General features: G+C 43.7%; 1 protein-coding gene across 1 annotated transcript in view; it reads left to right on the top strand.

Moving 5' to 3' along the window:
- POLD3 (DNA polymerase delta 3, accessory subunit) overlaps window positions 1–17,126 on the top strand; it is a 55,392-nt gene extending 38,266 nt beyond the window's left edge. Inside the window, exons 10-12 of the mRNA XM_024572761.3 lie at window positions 2,583–2,695; window positions 3,806–3,884; window positions 9,447–17,126. Of these exons, the coding sequence (XP_024428529.1) occupies window positions 2,583–2,695; window positions 3,806–3,884; window positions 9,447–9,649 (395 nt within the window). The 3' untranslated portion in view covers window positions 9,650–17,126. The remainder of the gene's footprint in view (window positions 1–2,582; window positions 2,696–3,805; window positions 3,885–9,446) is intronic.
- Window positions 17,127–17,271: the final 145 nt, after the last annotated feature.

Genomic DNA, 17,271 nt, shown 5'->3' on the forward strand with positions numbered 1-17,271 from the left:
CGTGGTTACCTTGCTGGGATTAGTTTTACCACAGCGGCGGTGTTCTGCTCCCTGAGGTAAGTGATGTGTCACTACTTGAGTGATTTATGCCTGTAGAATTGCAAATTTGTAACAAATGTACAGGGAGGGGCAGAAGTAGGCTTACAGTTGTGAGTACAGGAAACAGTTTATTCTTGTATTATTATTTATGAAGTGTTGTATTATTTCCCATGCAAACAACTGTAAACCTGCCTTTACCCTACCCTGCATTTGAATTACACCGGTGCAGCAAGCACCCACGTGTTTCCGTCACTAAAAGTGTATTGAGGGTGATGCACAGCTTGATAAGAAAGAGTCAGACAGACATGGATTCTAGCATATGAATGGGGGCAAGTTTGTTTGTTTTTAATCTCTGTGAATGAACCTCAGTTGTTTAAAACAGAAATAATAGTGACAGTAATAATGGCTTTGTGGGATTGTTATGAGCATGAGTGATTAATGTTTGTAAAGCCCAGAAAAGCAGTTGTTTCCCCTATTCTTTCTTAAAACATTTCATTTTTAAAAACATTTTAAACAAAGTAGTACCCATGTACAACTTAAAAAATCAGATAAAATGGGTTTTATAACAGATAGTAACCTCTCCTATCTGACTTTTCTAATTGACTGATGCTTCTTGCCAACTTTCTCCATCTGCCTCCCATCGTTGGGGGACTGGTTGAAATTTCTTAGTAAGAGCCCTTTGTTCCTCTTCGGTTCTCTTCCTTGGTGTGGGGGGAGGGATTTACGACATCACACTACTTTGTCATTACAATGTTTCTCTCTGGGGGGTGGGCAGGGAGGTATATGCTCAATCTTACTGACCAAGAAGCCCCTCATCCCAAATTTAGCTCAGAAAATGATTTTTTCCTTTATTTAAAAAAAAAATTATTACTGTGTGCTCAATGCCAAGGACACCCTGGCACCCGTGCCTCTGTGGAGCTTGGCGTCTGGGGGGTCTGGATGAACACACAGTCCCATGCAGTGCGGGAGGAAGGGGTCTTAGGGGGCGCCTTGGAGGGTGTGTTTTCCTTGCGTAAGTGGTTACAGAACTGCAAGTAGAGGAAGTGCTCCTGCGTTTATTACTGTGAGTACTCAGAATTCCTTTTCTTTGGCTTCCTCACTGCATAAACTTTCCTCCTTCCACTGGAACACGACTATGACACAGCTTTCTTAGTAGCTGTACTCTCAGAGAAAAATGGGTGCTTGGTTCTGTGGTTGGACTTTTGCTTGCTCAAGCGCCCGTCAGGTTCTGGCCCCCCCCCCCCCTCGGGCTGGGTTAATAGATGGGCCACTTTCTTGTCACGTGTCTGTCTCTTGTGTCCCAGGGCTCACAAGGTTTGGGGCCCATTTCCTACTTGGAATGTATAATTTATTGTTTCGTCCTGGCTCTTGTTCTGCTTCACCTCTTTAGGTCATTTGGCCTTGAACCCTCCACTGTCATAATTTTTAACACTGACCTAATCGATTGGGAGGGTTTCAGATCCAAGACTTGTGCTAAGAATTTGAATGCAGCCAGGAGATTCAGGGAGCAGGTGTGGCTAAGCAGCCACCCAGTCCCTTGATCAGCAGTTTCTTTGTGGTAATTAAGCAATAGGTCAGCTGAGGATTTTCACTCCCCCTCTCACCGGCCTGAGGACCACTGTTAATGGAACTGTACAGAAATGATGGGATCGCTCTGGTGATGCTGTCTTCTTGGTGATACCACACCCATAGCAGTGCTTCTTTCCTAAAGGTGTTCTCAGTGTAGCAAAACAAGCCTCGACAGTGAGGCCATCACTAGAAATAGTTCCTATGCAACATATTAAACAGGTCTTAGTTGTTGGAGCTGTAATTATGGTCATTTCAAAGATGATCTCCCCACCCCCCAAAGTTTATGCTCTTAATAGTAGCTGGAAAGTTCCAGTTTGACAAGCATCTCAGGTGATTGCACATAATCCTCAGACCACAGCCACAAAGACTCTGGCATAGAACATTTGGTATACTCTTAGATATGTCCACTTACTGGACTTCAGAGAAAATGTCTGGTTCTGAACGGTAAGGGAGCACGGGACAGTTGGAGTAGTGAGGCTGAGGAAGCAGACTGACTGGGGTTTAAAACCTTCTGCCTCAACCGCATGCTCTGACCTTGTCAAGTTAGCCTCTCTGGACCTCTGGTTACTCAGTTCTAATTTGTGAATAATGTGTGTCTCTTAGGGTTGTTGTGAGAATAAAGAGAAACAGTGTAAGTGATGTATGTGACCCATGGTGGGTGATTGGTGGGTACTTACAAAACAATTTCGTGTCCTAACTTATCTGTAAAATACAGGGTTTAGCTAAGATAATCTCTAAGGCACATTCTAGCTCTAGTAATTCTTAATTCTCTAATTTTTTTGTATAAAGTTAATAAGCTGTATATATTATATATGTGTGGAGATATATATAACGGTAGGGTCCTTGGTGGTCACGGATTACTGCCTACAAAATGTCCTCTGCTGGACGTGGAAACGTAGAGAGCCGGGGGAGAAGGCGATGTACCACACAGCGCTGCCGCAGCTCTCTTACCTAAGCCCGTTTCATAATTGCAGTCCTACCAGATTCGCCCGGGACTTATGAAGCTGTGTCACCGTCCCCACCGCCCCCTGCGTCTCCACCTCCTGACCCGGCACCGAAGACTGAACCGGAGCCTCCTTCTGTCAAGGTACGGCTTTCCCGGGATGGTTGCCTTTCCATGTGTTCCCTTCACCCAAGGACCTAACACCACTGTTAAATCTGTTCTCTGCCGTATGTGTCACAAATGCCAGTAGATGGCTCTTGTCTCATTCTGCTCTCCTGTAGGTCGTAAGAATGGACACTCCTTATCTTCTCACCTGAAGTGAGATTTCAGCTGTAGGTCAGTTTCAGGAAGGTGGCAGAGGTGCATCCTGGGAGCCTATTCTGCTACCTGATTCCTCTTGGAATTGTGCAAAATGACGTCTTGCCTGCATCAGAGCGGTGTGTGAAAGACATAAAACAAACAACTTACGCATGTTAGTTACTCTTCGGAAAAGAGCTGGAGGAGAAAAGCTGGCAACAAATTGAGAAATTCGTTTTGAGTGATCTTTAGCTACATCTTGTCTATATCTGTTAGGGCAGAACATAAGGAGTTGAGAAGATGGGTGCTGACAAGTTTCTTTTTCCTTTATAAGAATCATTTTTCCTGAATTCATTGTATTAAGACTGTCATTTAAATTTTGTGTTGATTCCTTCATTAGCCAAAGAGCAGATGGGATTAAAGACCAGTGGCAATAAAAGGAAAGTAATGTCAGTCTGAGACTAAATGAGATGGACATAATGTTGCAGTGTCAAGGCTGAAAGCAAATATCTACAGCAAGGGCAGATGCCCTGGAAACCTCTGGTCTGGTTTAGGGCCCTTCCCTGTGTGCTCCCATTACACCTGCCTTGGCCCTCCAGTAAAGCCCTTATCACAGGGGTCTGCTTTCCTTGCCTCTCTTCTCCACTGAGGTTCTTGTCCTGTTGGTCTTTTTAACCCATGGTGCCTGCACTGCTCACCCGAAGTATGTTGCTGAGTAAGCACAGGTTTTTGCTCAACATGTTACTTTTCTCATCAACAATGACATGCAAGCCTGCACATACACTGAGCACACCTTAGCTGTGGGGGTAGACTGGTCCTCCCAAAGGAGACGTGTAAATTCCTCATTCAGCTGTTTTTATCGTCACAGGGTATTGGAGGTTGATTGTTATAAATTAAAAAGTTTATTTTTCTCTGGTTTTATTGGTCACCTTAATGTTATAACCTCTGACCTTTTAGATCGTAGACGGAGAAAACAAAAGAAAACGAAAGCGTGTGCTGAAATCTAAAATGTTTCTAGATGATGACGGCTGCATGGGTAAGAGAAATTGGGGGCTCCCAGTCCAGAGAGAGTTATCCCCGTAGAGAGGCACCCTTGTAGAGCCACGTGCCTCCCGCTTTTCTGTGCCTGTGACTCGCCCCCAGGCGATGCCTTGCTGCTTCTGTGGCCCACACTTGAAGAGGCACAGCATAGAGACCACTACAGCTGAAGTTAGAACTCCTGGTTCCTATTTGGACCGCACACTACAAAAACAAGCTTTGAGATGTTGGATAAAAGTTATGTCACCTCGTGTGGGGAGTTTCTTGATCTGTGGAATGGAGGTAGCATTTCCATTTTGCCTACGTGTGGGGTTATGGTGAAGATTCAGGTGAGGCGATATACCTAAAAACACTTTCAAGATGGAAATCATAATACCAACTTAAAATGTTACCATAGATGTTGAGAAACACTTCTTTTTTAGAATGGTCGTTGTGTACGTAGGAGCAGTGGAGAAGAAGCTCCTACTGATGGTTAGGTGGAAGAGAGTGTTACCAGTCTTCGGTATTTTGTCCCATTCGTCCTTCACGGTCTCTGCCTCTTCCGCATCGCTTCCTCGGCGTTCCGCGTTGGTAGGCCGTGTTAGGTGGAAGCACGTGCTTGTAACGGAGGCCTAGAGGGGAACAGAGTTTAAGCTTTGAAACAATCCAAGTGTCTTTCGACAGATGAGTGAATAAATAAAGAAGTTGTGTGTGTGTAAAATGAAATATTATTTAGCCATTAAAAAAAAAAAACAAAACCAAAAATGAAGAAATCTGGCCACATGTGACAGCAAGGATGGACACTGAGAGTATTGTGCTAAGTGAAATAAGTCAGAGACAGTGACAAGTACTGCATGATCTCATTTACACCTGTAGAACCTTAAAAAAAAAAGCAACTCATGCACAAAGGGATGAGATTTGTGGTTACCAGTGACAGGGGGATGGGAAAACAGTGGTCCAAAGGTGCAAGCTTCTAGTCATAAGGAAGTACTAGGGATGTATGTACAGTGTGATGACTGCAATTAACACTAAGAGTATATCTGAAGAGTTCTCTTCACAAGGAAAAAAATATTTTTTTCTGTTTTTATTCGGTTGGCAAAAATGTTGTAGTTTTTTCTGTATGATGGCTCTAATAGTGTTTAGTTGTCTTTAACGTCATTCAAAACAAGTTAGGTTGTATTGTGACAGCTGTCATATCAACATGCATTAAAAAAAACTTTACAAATTAGTGAATTTTTGAGCAGCCATTTTAATATTGAAGATGGAAAAATATATGCAACGTTTTTGGCATATTACGCTTATTTCAAAAAGGTAAAAATGCAACTGAAACGCAGAAATAGATTTGTGCAGGGTATGGAGAAGGTGCTGTGACTGATCAAATGTGTCAAAAGTGGTTTGCGAAGTTGCTTGGTACTATTGACATTTTGGCCAAATAACTCTTTGCTGGGGGCTATCTGATGCGTTGGAAGATGTTCAGCAGCACTCCCGGCCTCCACCCACTAGAGGCCAATAGTGGGAGGTAGCCGACATACTCAAAATATACAAATCAATGAGGTTATTGGTGGTGAAAATGAAAAATGCACCTTTAATTTTATGGGAAAAAACCATACAGCCATTCTGGCCAACCCCATGTTTATGAGATGATGGATGCTGCCTAGTGATAAAACTTACAGCAGTCATCATTTCACTGTATATGGAAGTCAAACCATTATACTCCAACCTGAAACTTCTACAATGGTGTGCTTCAATGATATCTCAGTAAAACTGGAAAAATATAGTTAGCATTTTTAAAAAACAAATTCAGGCTTTGAGTCATTGTCTGATTCTGCAGCCACGTTTTAGCTTTCACCTTTTCCATATGGGAGCGGACTTGTGTGGGGCTCTAAGGGTTGGCCGGGAGGCCTCGTGGCCGGGAGGCCCTGATCCTGGTCCGGGTTTCTGTGTCTGACGGGGTTGTGGGTTCAGCTCTTAACCCGCTCGTTAGTTGGATTAGCCCATCGCTGTCATTTCTTCTTTCCTGTCGCACCTGCCCCAGCACGCCTCTCCTAGAGAAGTATTCTTTCCCCTTTCATGAGTTTCCTTTTCTTGTTCAAACTTTTGTTTTAAAAATATTGACTGGCTGAAGAATCAGTTTTTCCTAGGCAATGTGGTTATTAAAACTAGTGAGGACATCTTATAAGTTGTGAGCCTTGTCCCATTTTTCCCCTCCCATTCCTCTGGAAAGGCCTCTGACACTTTAATTGTAGCATATGATTGGGGAATAAAGTCCCTTACATGTGGAAATTCTGTCTTCTCCGTGCCAAATTTGTTGTGAGCCTATGAATTCTGGACTGTGAGTAGTAGTCTGTTTTGTTTTGAGTCTTACAGTGCATCTTCGAGCATCTTAGTTTGACCATTGGTGGTAATATATGTATTTTCTGTTGAATTTCTTATTTTTTTCTTTTAAATATAAGAGGACAGAAGTATCAGTGCTAGGTGTTTTTTTTTCCCTTCTACCCCAAAAGAAAACTGTCACATATATCTTTATGAGAATTCTTTGGGAATTGGTGGCTAATTACCTATTGTTTTGTTCAAAACACAGTGCTCAAGCTGTGGCCAGGTGTGGTACGGGGCCTTTTTGCAGTCCTGTCTCCAGACAGGACTATTAAGAGCCTTGGATGCAACAATGAAAACTGTGCTCACATAGCAGGGTTTTTTGGTTTTTGTTTAAGGTTTTTAGTCCAAGCTCAACCTAATGAATCTTGGCTCCTGTTACCAACAAAGAAGTTCTGCTTTCCTCTCTCTGCTCACACTGTTCCAGACGCATCAGCACAGCCGTCTCGCCCTGTCCTGTGCTGGGGCAGGGTTGGTCTGTGGGTTTAAAAAGCTGATCTTTTTCTTTCTGTGAGTTTGCTACAGAGACTGGGGATTTGGGCCCCTGAGTTGGTGGTGGACTTCTGGACAGGGTGCATTTCTAAAGCAAAACAATTGATGGAAAAGAATCCTGATGTTACCCAGGCAAACTGGCCCTTTTTAAATGGCATCCCAGAAAAGTGGCATGTTGTTCAGCTAAAATAATGATTCTGTATTTTTACGTTGCAATGCCCTTGTCCTGTAGTTTGAAGTAGCTACAGCTTTGCGTATAGAAAATGCTCCTTCTGTTATACAAAGTGTGCTGCTTAAGAAATTTTGTTGGTGCTGCCCTGACGGGTTTAACTTCCACCTCCTCCAGTGCATTGCACAAAATTGGCAATGAAACAACCAGTGGTTTCATTAATAAGTAATGAAATAATGAGTTAGTTGATAGCATGCAGCCATTTGAACACAGAATATAGCTTATGAAGGAAGGAGCCAGTCTTTACCAGCAAGTAACAGTGAGTTGGTTCCTTTCTGTGGCTGTAGATTGCTCTTCAGACTTCCCTCAGACTTCGAGATGCTGAGTAACTAACAGCTCATAAGCGTCTTCCAGTAATCCAGTTACATAATTCTTTTGAAGTTGCAGACAAGATGGTGGGGATGGTGTTATGGGATCGTAATTGCTGCACTAATAGGTACTTAAAGGGAATTCCCTGAATATCTTAGAGCAACATTTCTCAAACTGAGCTGAGGATATGCATTACTTGAAGATCTTGCTAAAATTCAAACTCTGAATCAGTAGGCCTCGGGTAGGCCCTGAGATTCTGCGTCTCTAATAAGCTCGTGGGAGATGAGCTCATAATGCCCTCTGGCCCGTGGAGCAAAGGGGAATAGGAAGACCTTTGAGAACACTTAACATACAGGATCCGGCACAAATAACGCCCCCATTTTATTATAGCAACCTCATTACAAAATCATAAGCTTGTAATTCTCTAACATAACAATATCACACTCAAGCACACTGTTTGACATTTTAGGTGAAATGTTCAAATTAAAACCATAAATTATTACACCCATATTACTACCCTACCAACCACACTCAAGCAGGCCTTACTTCTGCCGAACCCTGTATATTTAACACTTATCAGTGTCTTCAGCCTGTAAGTTGGCAGGAGTCAGCAAATTCTAGGCTCTTGAAAGTAGTGACACATCCTGGGAACTCTTAGGGAGGGGCTGTTAGTTATACAACCCTAATGGCATTAGAGGGAATACGGAGAGGAGCCCCAGTGGCAGTAGCCAGTTGACCTCCAGCATGGCCCATTGTGGGGGCAAAACAGCATTGGAGGGGCTTTCAAAAATTACTAGGAGGGTTGGGGGGAAGAAAAGTGATTCTCAAGACGAGATCCCAGACATGTTAGAAAAGCAAATACTCAGGTCCAGCCCATACCTGCTGAATTTGAAACTCCGGGGAGAGAGCCTAGCAGTGTGTTTTAACAAGCCCTCCAGGCGATTCCGATGCATATTCAAGTTTGAGATTGTGTGAGTGGCAGACAGGGTAGGAGGACATAGATGTATTCGATTCCAGTGCTTATGCCTCTAGGCCAATTTGACTAATATATTTTATTAGAGATTATCAATAACTACGAGCGTAAAACAATCGTTATTTTTAAATGGGAAAAAATACCTTTCACTTTAATCATCTGAGCATTTATTATGCATATTAGGTCACTCTGTTGAGCTAAGAAAAGGTGTTTTTCTTTATTGTTTCTCCATCCATCCTTCCCACAACCAGAAAGGCTAAGGAAGAACTTAGATGACACTCGTTATACAACTGCTTCCGCTCTAAAGACAGGAAGGTGGCGTTGTTCTGTTTCTCGTGCTTGGTGTGTGTGTGCATTGCAGTAACATTGAAGAGACACCCTCAGGAGTTCCCTGACGCAACTCTTGGGAGCCAATGTCTGTGCTCTTTGGAGCTTCCTTATACTGATGGCTCACTAGTATAAAGCTTTTCAAAGTTCTCATTAGGCAGATTTCAACGAGTTTGATTGGCTGGGGAAAAAGTAAAATATGCCTTTGGCTGATAGGGAGTGAGAGAATCGATAACTACATTTGTCATTGTATCACTGTCCTTCCTTAAAACCATCAAGTTTGTCATCTGACAGAGTGTGCTTGGGGCAGTTATCTTCACGATGTAGATTGCTAGTAAATCTTGGGGTATTTAGCAGTCATTCAAAACTAAGAACCAAACAATTGAGTAACTAATCTCCAATTCTCTGTACTTAGGATGTGCAGAGAGTGAGGAAGTCAGGGTAGAGCTAGTCAGAGAGTCGTGGTGGTGAGCCTGGCTAGATAGGATTGAAACTGGCAAATAGAGCAGAGATTAAGACCAGGAAAACGAGCAGTAAAAATAGGCGGGCACTGATTAGAGCTCAGGAATTAGCTACGGTAGACCAGAATCCAGATGCAGGATTCGGGCAGTTAAATGATAGAGGCCCATTTAAAGGTACAGGACATGGCAGTGAGGGAATAAGGATGAATTGATTCTGAGCCCCAGTTGAGGCCATGTGAGCTCAAGATACCCCATCCCTCGCACCTGAGGCTGGATCTGGTCTCCCAGCGGGAAAAAGCTCTGGTAGTAGATGAGCACACCTTCCCTGATCACAGGGTCTGGGGGGACCTGGGTGAACAAGAGTAGTATTCTAAATGACTCAGCCCACACGTTTCATTTTTTTCCTTCTTTTGCCAGTGACTGAAAAAGTCTACGAGAGTGAATCCTGCACAGACAGCGAAGAAGAACTTAAGATGAAGACATCGTCCACACACAGACCCTCAGCAATGACTGTCAAAAAAGAGCCCAAAGAGGAACGAAAGGGCCCCAAGAAAGGGACAGCTGCTGTGGGCAAAGCCAACAGACAAGTTTCCATCACTGGCTTCTTCCAGAGGAAGTGAACTGCGGTCTCTGTTCGGTCAGAGATGTGGAACGGTCAGGGAGGAGACCGAGACATGCAGACTCTCACTTACTGTGTAAGTTCATCCCGCGCCTCGCCTCACCTATATCAGAGGACCGTTATTCTGTCTTGTAAGGTTTATGCTGCTGGTTTCTAGCCAAAAAGAAATCACCTGGAAGCAAGAGGCAAAAGAATATTTAAAAAGCTGTTACCTTCTAATGACATTTCTAAAGCACAGTCTGACCTGTCCAGCAGAAGACTTTACTCCCACCCAAAAAATTGGAACAGGTTTCAGAATGATCACTGAAGCCAGTTAGTGGCTAACCCGCTGCACCCTGCCTACCTGTGTGCTGACCTGCGTGTGGCTCGGGGAGTGTTCCCCGTTCCTTTGTGTTCTGTGGACTTGTGCGGTATTCTTTTCTCCCTGAATTTTACTGGATGTGTTTACCACTCCCTTATCATCTCTTCCCCTCCAACACAGTTCTTTGTGAAGCCGTTTTCTGTAACTTTCAAATCTCAGGTGAACTAAAGGCTGAAACAAAAATCTCCCTATGATCATCCTTTCCTCCATTAGCAAGGGCACTGACACCTGGGCACTTACCAGCGCACTGCCTGTGTTCTGCCCCTTTCACAGAAGTGCTCTGGACCATCACTCGCAGTTAGCGGTTAGGGAAACGGCAGGCGGAGCACAAACAAATGCAATGGTGTGTCCAACCCCGCCAGAAACCCCTGAGTCAGCGCTGGCGTGTTAGAGGGCGTGTCACGTGGCTGGCACGGGTGTGCTGTATGTATGTGCTCTTTGTGAGTTTGGTCTCCTCCCCCCGCCCTTTCCCACTTTCCATACCTAGAGAGTGAAACCCATACAATGAAATGAAGGCTAAAAAGAAATCTTTTCCTCCATGCAGTATGTACCAGTTAAGTAAAATTTCTTCTTAAGGGAACTGAGTGCTCAGAAACAACAGTTTTCCAGAAAGTTCATGAGGAAGAGATAAAAGCACACACTTATAGTACAGGTGTTGCTCCTCTGTATTTTTAACCCTCCCATTTGCCTGAAAGTACAGGCTCCCCAAGAAGAGATGGAGAGACTGAATTACTAGTAGGTCTAAACTGCTATTAAATAAATATTTTCATTTGTTCCTGGAGGAAAATCATGTACTCCAGTGATAACTTTTAAGCGACTTTCATTATGGCTGGACAGTGGGCTCAATGGACGGAGGTAGAGTGGCAGTGACCTGGACAGTGAGCTCTGGGGACGGGAACACAGGCTTGGCTGCTGGTGTGATTCACTGCAAACAGACCAGGGATGCCTGACTTCCTTCCATCTTAGCCTGGTGTGTGTCCTGAGTGACACAGCCAGCTGTGTACTGTTATAGTGTGTATTGTAACGGACCTTGGATGCAGAGCAGCTTCTTGAGTGGCTGTCACCTCGGGCTCTCCAGCCAGGCACCCCATGGACTTGATTAAGCCCAGAGGTTTTGGCGTTACTTCTAGGACTTGTAAAGGCAGAGGCTTCGTGTAGCAAGCCGAGTAAAGGTTGACATGTTCCAACCCCCTTTCTTTTTTAAATCTAAAAGGATGGAGAAAAATCTTAAAGCCTCGACTTAAACCTTAACAAAAATTACTGGAGAGGAATCCCTTTAAAATGGTTATTTTTGTCATTGCCCACAGTCTTTTTTAAAAAATGCAAATGAAAAATTAAAGAAAAGTCAACTCAGTCTTATTTTTTAATTATGCTGAGATCTCTAGTAGACTGGATTTGGAAGTGGGAACTCCGGTGCTGGTTGAGAGGAGAGTGCGAGCCCCGGGGGAGCGGTCCTGTGGCCGCTGCACAGGGTGCCGCCGAAGCTGCGAGCGGCCCGCAAGACTTCGTAAGTGGTGGCCTTTTTTTTCTTTTTATACAAAACTACCACGTTACCCCAAGAGTTAAATAAATTTGAGGACTTGTTTTAAAACAGTTATTCATACTGAACGTCTGATGAGTCTGTTATTTGACAGGATGGCAGCAGTGTGTTCAGTTACTTAAACTGAACAGGAACAAGGCTGGTTTTCAGTTTATGTTGTTAAACTTGCATACCCATAGTCTGAGATAGACAAGGTATTTGCTGCCTTCATCACTTTTCCAGCCCTGTGGGAAATCTTAGTTCCAGCCAAACTCATTTTTTAGTTCATTTAGAAGAAAATCCAGTCCTGATCTTGCACATTGTATTAGTTTGGCTTCATTACTTGCTAGCTGTGTGACCTTGGGCAAATTCCTTAGCCTCAGGTTCTTTACCAGAAAAGAGCTAAAAAGAGTTACCATGGGTCGCCCAGACTGAAGTACTGTGTATATAGAATAAATTCAGTACACAGTGGCAGCACATAGGTGCTCTACACACAGTGGCTTCCTTCCTGATGTCACAAATGATGCATCTGGCTACCAACTTCCTGAAATGTTATCAAGGACAGGACCCAGATGTTACACTCTTTCAAAGTCATTATTCTGGTTCTAAATGTGGTCAGAGAGAGAAGACAGCTGTCCAGTTTCAGAGAGGCTTTAGACAGATTAGATACTATCCTATAGGAAGAAAGATTTATAGAGGGCTATATTACTGTTCATTAAAACATTTATTGTGTGTCTGTTACGTGTCAGAACTCTGACCCAGCCACTAGAGGATATAATGGAACCCTAGAATTTGCCACTGTTCTCGTGACCCAGTGGAAAAGACAAGCCAGTGGAATAAAAGTAGAACATCATTGCGAGCGCAGTGACAAGCACAGGGTCCTCTCAGAGCTCGGATGAGGGTAGGTGTGGAGGAAGTCAAGCAGTTTTTTTAAAAAGATGAGTAGGATTTTATCAAGCAAAGAGGGACTGAAAGGATTTCCCAGGCAAAGGAGCAATGGTGTTGGCAGGAAGGGAAGTGGAGGATGGAAATGGACTGTTGACTTTAGGAATAGGGAGGAAAGCCTGTTCAATAATGACGTTGGGGTCCTGCTAAGGAGTCTGGATTTTATTTGAAGACTGTGAGGTCCAAGTGAAGAATATTAAGGAGTAACAGAAGTTGATTCTCATTTAAGAGTGGCAGCTGGGACTTAGGTACAAGGTGGGGGTAGTGTGGGAGGACACTGAACTTTCTCCCTCATAAGCACACTGAATTGTCCACCTATATGTAGAGTAATTCCCCCCGAGGGACAACGGAAAGCTGGTTGATTACCTTCCACACAACAAGTGAAGAAGGAGACCAAACAGAGAAGGCTAGGCAACTGCAGGAGCTCTCTGGGATTGGAGGAGCTGGTGGGTGTCATTGTTACGTCTTCCTCCACCTTGGTAGAGCGAGTACAAGCTCTATCCAGGTGCTCTGGTCTACCTGCAGGGTAACTGTGGCACATTCCCAGCAACACTGCCCAGAGCCCATTTTGGCCCAAAAAAGGGAGCAAGTAGAGTCAACAGGGTGTTACCACATGCACCCGTCCTCCCCACCCAGATCTGCTGCAGCTGGACAAGCCAGCACCCCAGGCGCCAGTAAGCACCTGCTTGGCTCTAACTAGCCTGCCGTAAGTACCTGGCATACAGCCCACACAGACTTCCTTCTACACAAGACCACTTTCTTCACGACAAATGAAAGAGATCTCTAGAGAAGACCGGGACGCTGCAGGGGTTCTCCAGGATCAGCGGGAGTTCTCCACTATCTGCAGTGTTGAGCACCATTGTTTACATTGCCCTCTACTTCAGCAGAGTGAGCAGCAGCTGTCTCCAGGTACTCTGATCCTGCAAGACCGCCCCAGTGCATTCCCAGCCACATCACCTGGAACCCAGTTTGTCTCTGAACAAAGGGATCAAGTAGGATCAATAGGGCGTTATTACATGCACCAGACCTCCCCACCTGGAGCTGCTCCAGCCCAGCGAGCAAGTGCACCAGATGCCATAGATACTCACTTGGCACCAATGGGCCTGCCAAAACTACTGGTATATACAGTCCATACAGAGGTTGCTTATATACAAAGCCAGTTTTTTCAAACTGGGAAAGATAGCTATTTTGTGAGATACATACAAATAAAGTCAAACAAAATGAGAAGGTAGAAGAATATTGCTCAAGTGAGAAACCAGGAAAAATCTCTGGGACATGGGCAAAGGGAAGCCCTAGTGAAACGGAAATAAGTAATTTGCCTAATTAGGACTTAAAGGAAATAATCTCACCAAACTTGAGAGTAGAATAGAGGGATTTAGGGGGAACTTCAACAAAGTATAATAAAGAACCAAGCAAACCTGAAGAATACAGTAACAAATGAAAAATACTCGAAGGAATGAACAGCAGATGAGCTAATACAGATGAATGGATCAGTGACCTAAAAGACAGACTATTGGAAATCAAAACAGCAAAAAAAAATTTTTTTTCCAAAAAATGAAGGTAATTTAAGGAAACTGGAACAACATAAAGCACACAAACATTGGCCAATATTCTTGATTAACATAAATACATAATTTCTCAACAAAATATTAGCAAACCAGATTTAACAATACCTTAAAAGGATTGTACACCATGACTAAGTGGAATTTATTCCAGGGTCAGGATGCTTCAACATCTGGTGTGAATCAACTAACATGATATATCAACAAAATCAAGGACAGAAATATAATCATCAGGGGTGTCCCACCTGTGGCCCACAGGCCGCATGTGGCTCAGGATGGCTACGAATGCAGTCCAACACAAAATCGTAAATTTACTTAAAAAGCATTATGAGATGTGTGTGTGTGTGTGTGTGTAGTTATGTGTTGCAGTGTATTTAATGTGTGGCCCAAGACAACTCTTCTTCCAGTGTGGCCCAGAGATGCAAAAATGTTGGACACCCCTGATCTTAATTTATACAGAAAAAGCATGTGACATAATTCAACATCCTTTTGTGACAAAAACAACAAATTAGGGATGAAAGGAACATATCTCAAAAGAATAAACGCTGTATATGACAAACACAAAGCTACTATCATTTTCAATGGTGAAAAACTAAAAGCTTTTCTAAGATCAGGAACAAGCCATGGATGCCCACTATTACCACTTCCAATCAACATAGAGTTGGATGCACTAGCCACAGAAATCAGGCCAATACGTAAACACATAAAACACATCCAAATTGGGAAGGAAGAAGTAAAACTCACTATTTGCAGGTGACATGATTTATCTATAGAACAGACTCCACCAAAAAACTAATAAATTCAGTAAAGTAGCAGGACACGAAATTAATATTCAGAAATCAGTTGCATTTTTATTGATTATGCTATTACAGTTGTCCCAAATGTTCCCCCTTTGCCCCCTCAAACAAACACTCCCCTTCTGTGACCCCCCCTCTTTTGTTCATGCCCATGGGTCATGCATATAAGTTCTTTGGCAACTCCATTTCCTATACTTGCTCCTGACATCCCCCTGCCTGTTCTGTAACTACCAATTTGTACTTAATCCCTTCACCTTTTCCCCCATTCCTCCAGATCCCCCTTCCCACTGGCCACCATCCCAATGTTCTCCATATTAATGATTCTGTTTCTGTTGATCTTGTTTGTTAGGGTTTTTTTTTAGATTCAATTATTGGTAGTTATGTATTTATTGCCATTTTAATGTTCATTGCCTTGATCTTTTTCTTAAATAAGTCCCTTTAACATTTCAAATAAAAATGGCTTGGTGATAGTGAACTCCTTTACTTTTTTCTTGTCTGGGAAGCACTTTATCTTTCCTTCCATTCTAAATGATAGCTTTGCTGGATAGAGTAATCTAGGTTGTAGGTCCTTGCTTTTTCATCCCTTCGAATACTTTTTGCCAATCCCTTCTAGCCTGCAAAGTTTCTTTTGAAGAATCAGCTGACAGTCTTATGGGAACTTCTTTGTAGGTAATTTCTGCTTTTCAGATTCTCTTTAACCTTTGGCATTTTAATTTTGATGTATCTTGATGTGGTCCTCTTTGGGTCCAACTTGTTTAGGACTCTGCTTCCTGGACTTGTATGTCTATCTCCTTCAACAAATTGGGGAAGTTTTCTTTCATTACTTTTTCAAATAGGTTTCCAATTTCTTGCTCTTTCTCTTCTCCTGGCACCCCTATGATGTGAATGTTGGGACTCTTGAAGTTGTCCCAGAGACTGCTTACACTAGCATCAATTTTTTGGATTCTTTTTTCTTGCTGTACTGATTGGATGTTTTTTTTCTTCCTTATTTTCCCAATCATTGATTTGATTCTCAGCTTCATCCCCTCCACTGTTGATTCCCTGTAAATTGTTCTTTATGTCAATTAGCGTTTCTTTCATTTCTGATTGGATCATTTTTATGCTTTTGAAGTACCCTGTGAGTTCCTTGAGCATCCTTATAACCAGTGTTTTCAACTCTGCATCTGATAGATTGCTTATCTCCATTTTGTTTAGTTCTTTTTCTGGGGTTTTGATCTGTTCATTTCGGCCATGTTCCTTTGTCTAATTTTGGCAGCGTCTCTGCGTTTGTTTCTATGTATTGGATAGAGCTGCTATGACTCCCTGTGTTGGTAGCACGGCCTATAATGTAGTAGGTGTCCTGTAGGGTCCAGTGGCACAGCCTCCCCTGTCACCCAAGCTGGGTACTGGAGTTGTGCCCTCTGTGCAGGTTGAGTACACCCTTCTCTCATAGATGAGTCTTGATTACTGTAAGCCGGTCAATGGGAGGGATTTACCTAGTCCGGACAGGTGGTAGGACTGGCTATGACCCCTGGCCAGCAACCACCTCCCTCCATAGCTTGTGGAGGTGGTTGGGTGGTGCTCTGACATTGTATCTGTCTGCTAGTTGTGCAGGCTCTGGGGTTTCCCAGTTGTTGCAGCCCAAGGTCAGCCTTCACCTATGTTATGTTCGGGGCCCCTTGGCATAAGCTATAAAGCAATCTGCAGATGGCTGCTGCTTGTGCTGGGCCTGGGGCTCCTCAGCAAGAAGTATGGAGTGGGGTGGGAGGCAGGATGGCTAGGCTCAGCTGTTGTTTGAGCAGATTTAGGAAGACCTGAAGCTTGTCCCTAGCCGAGCACTTCATATGGAAAAGGCACATTTACCAACTTGGTGGGCTCATAAATTGGATGGGGTGGGCCCTTAGGTAATCATCAGGGCAGGGTTCACCATGCAAGCCAGGTTGATGGAGATTCAGATATGGTGACCCCTCACTGGTTCTGTCTGGGGGAGGGCTCAGAAAGTGTACGAAGGCTGCTGTCTGAAGTTCTATCTGGTAGGAAGTTGTCCCCCAGCTCTTGCCCTGATGCCAGACACTTCAGTTCCTCACCATATGCCACTGGTGCCCTTCAAAAGTACTGCCCCAGTGCTGGGGGCGAGAGGGAGTGAGTTTGAGTAAGTTTGTGTGTGGTGTGTAAGGCCCTTTAAGAGGAGAGGCCTGAGAATCCCACAGTTTCTTCTGCCGACCCAACCCCCACTGGTTTTTATAGTCATAAGCTATAGGGACTTTTCTTCCTGGCACTGGAACCCTGGGCTGGGTTGTCTGGTGTGGGGCTGGGATCCCTCACTCCCAATATATCCCTCTATTTTGTATGCATCACACGTGGGTTTGGGAGCAGACTGTTCTGCGTCTCCATGTCTCTGCCCCTCCTACCGTCTGGATGAGTGTAGTTTCTTTAATTCGTTAGTTGTCAGACTTCTGT

This window comes from Desmodus rotundus, chromosome 5, assembly GCF_022682495.2.
Source record: "Desmodus rotundus isolate HL8 chromosome 5, HLdesRot8A.1, whole genome shotgun sequence".
Lineage (NCBI taxonomy): Eukaryota > Metazoa > Chordata > Mammalia > Chiroptera > Phyllostomidae > Desmodus > Desmodus rotundus.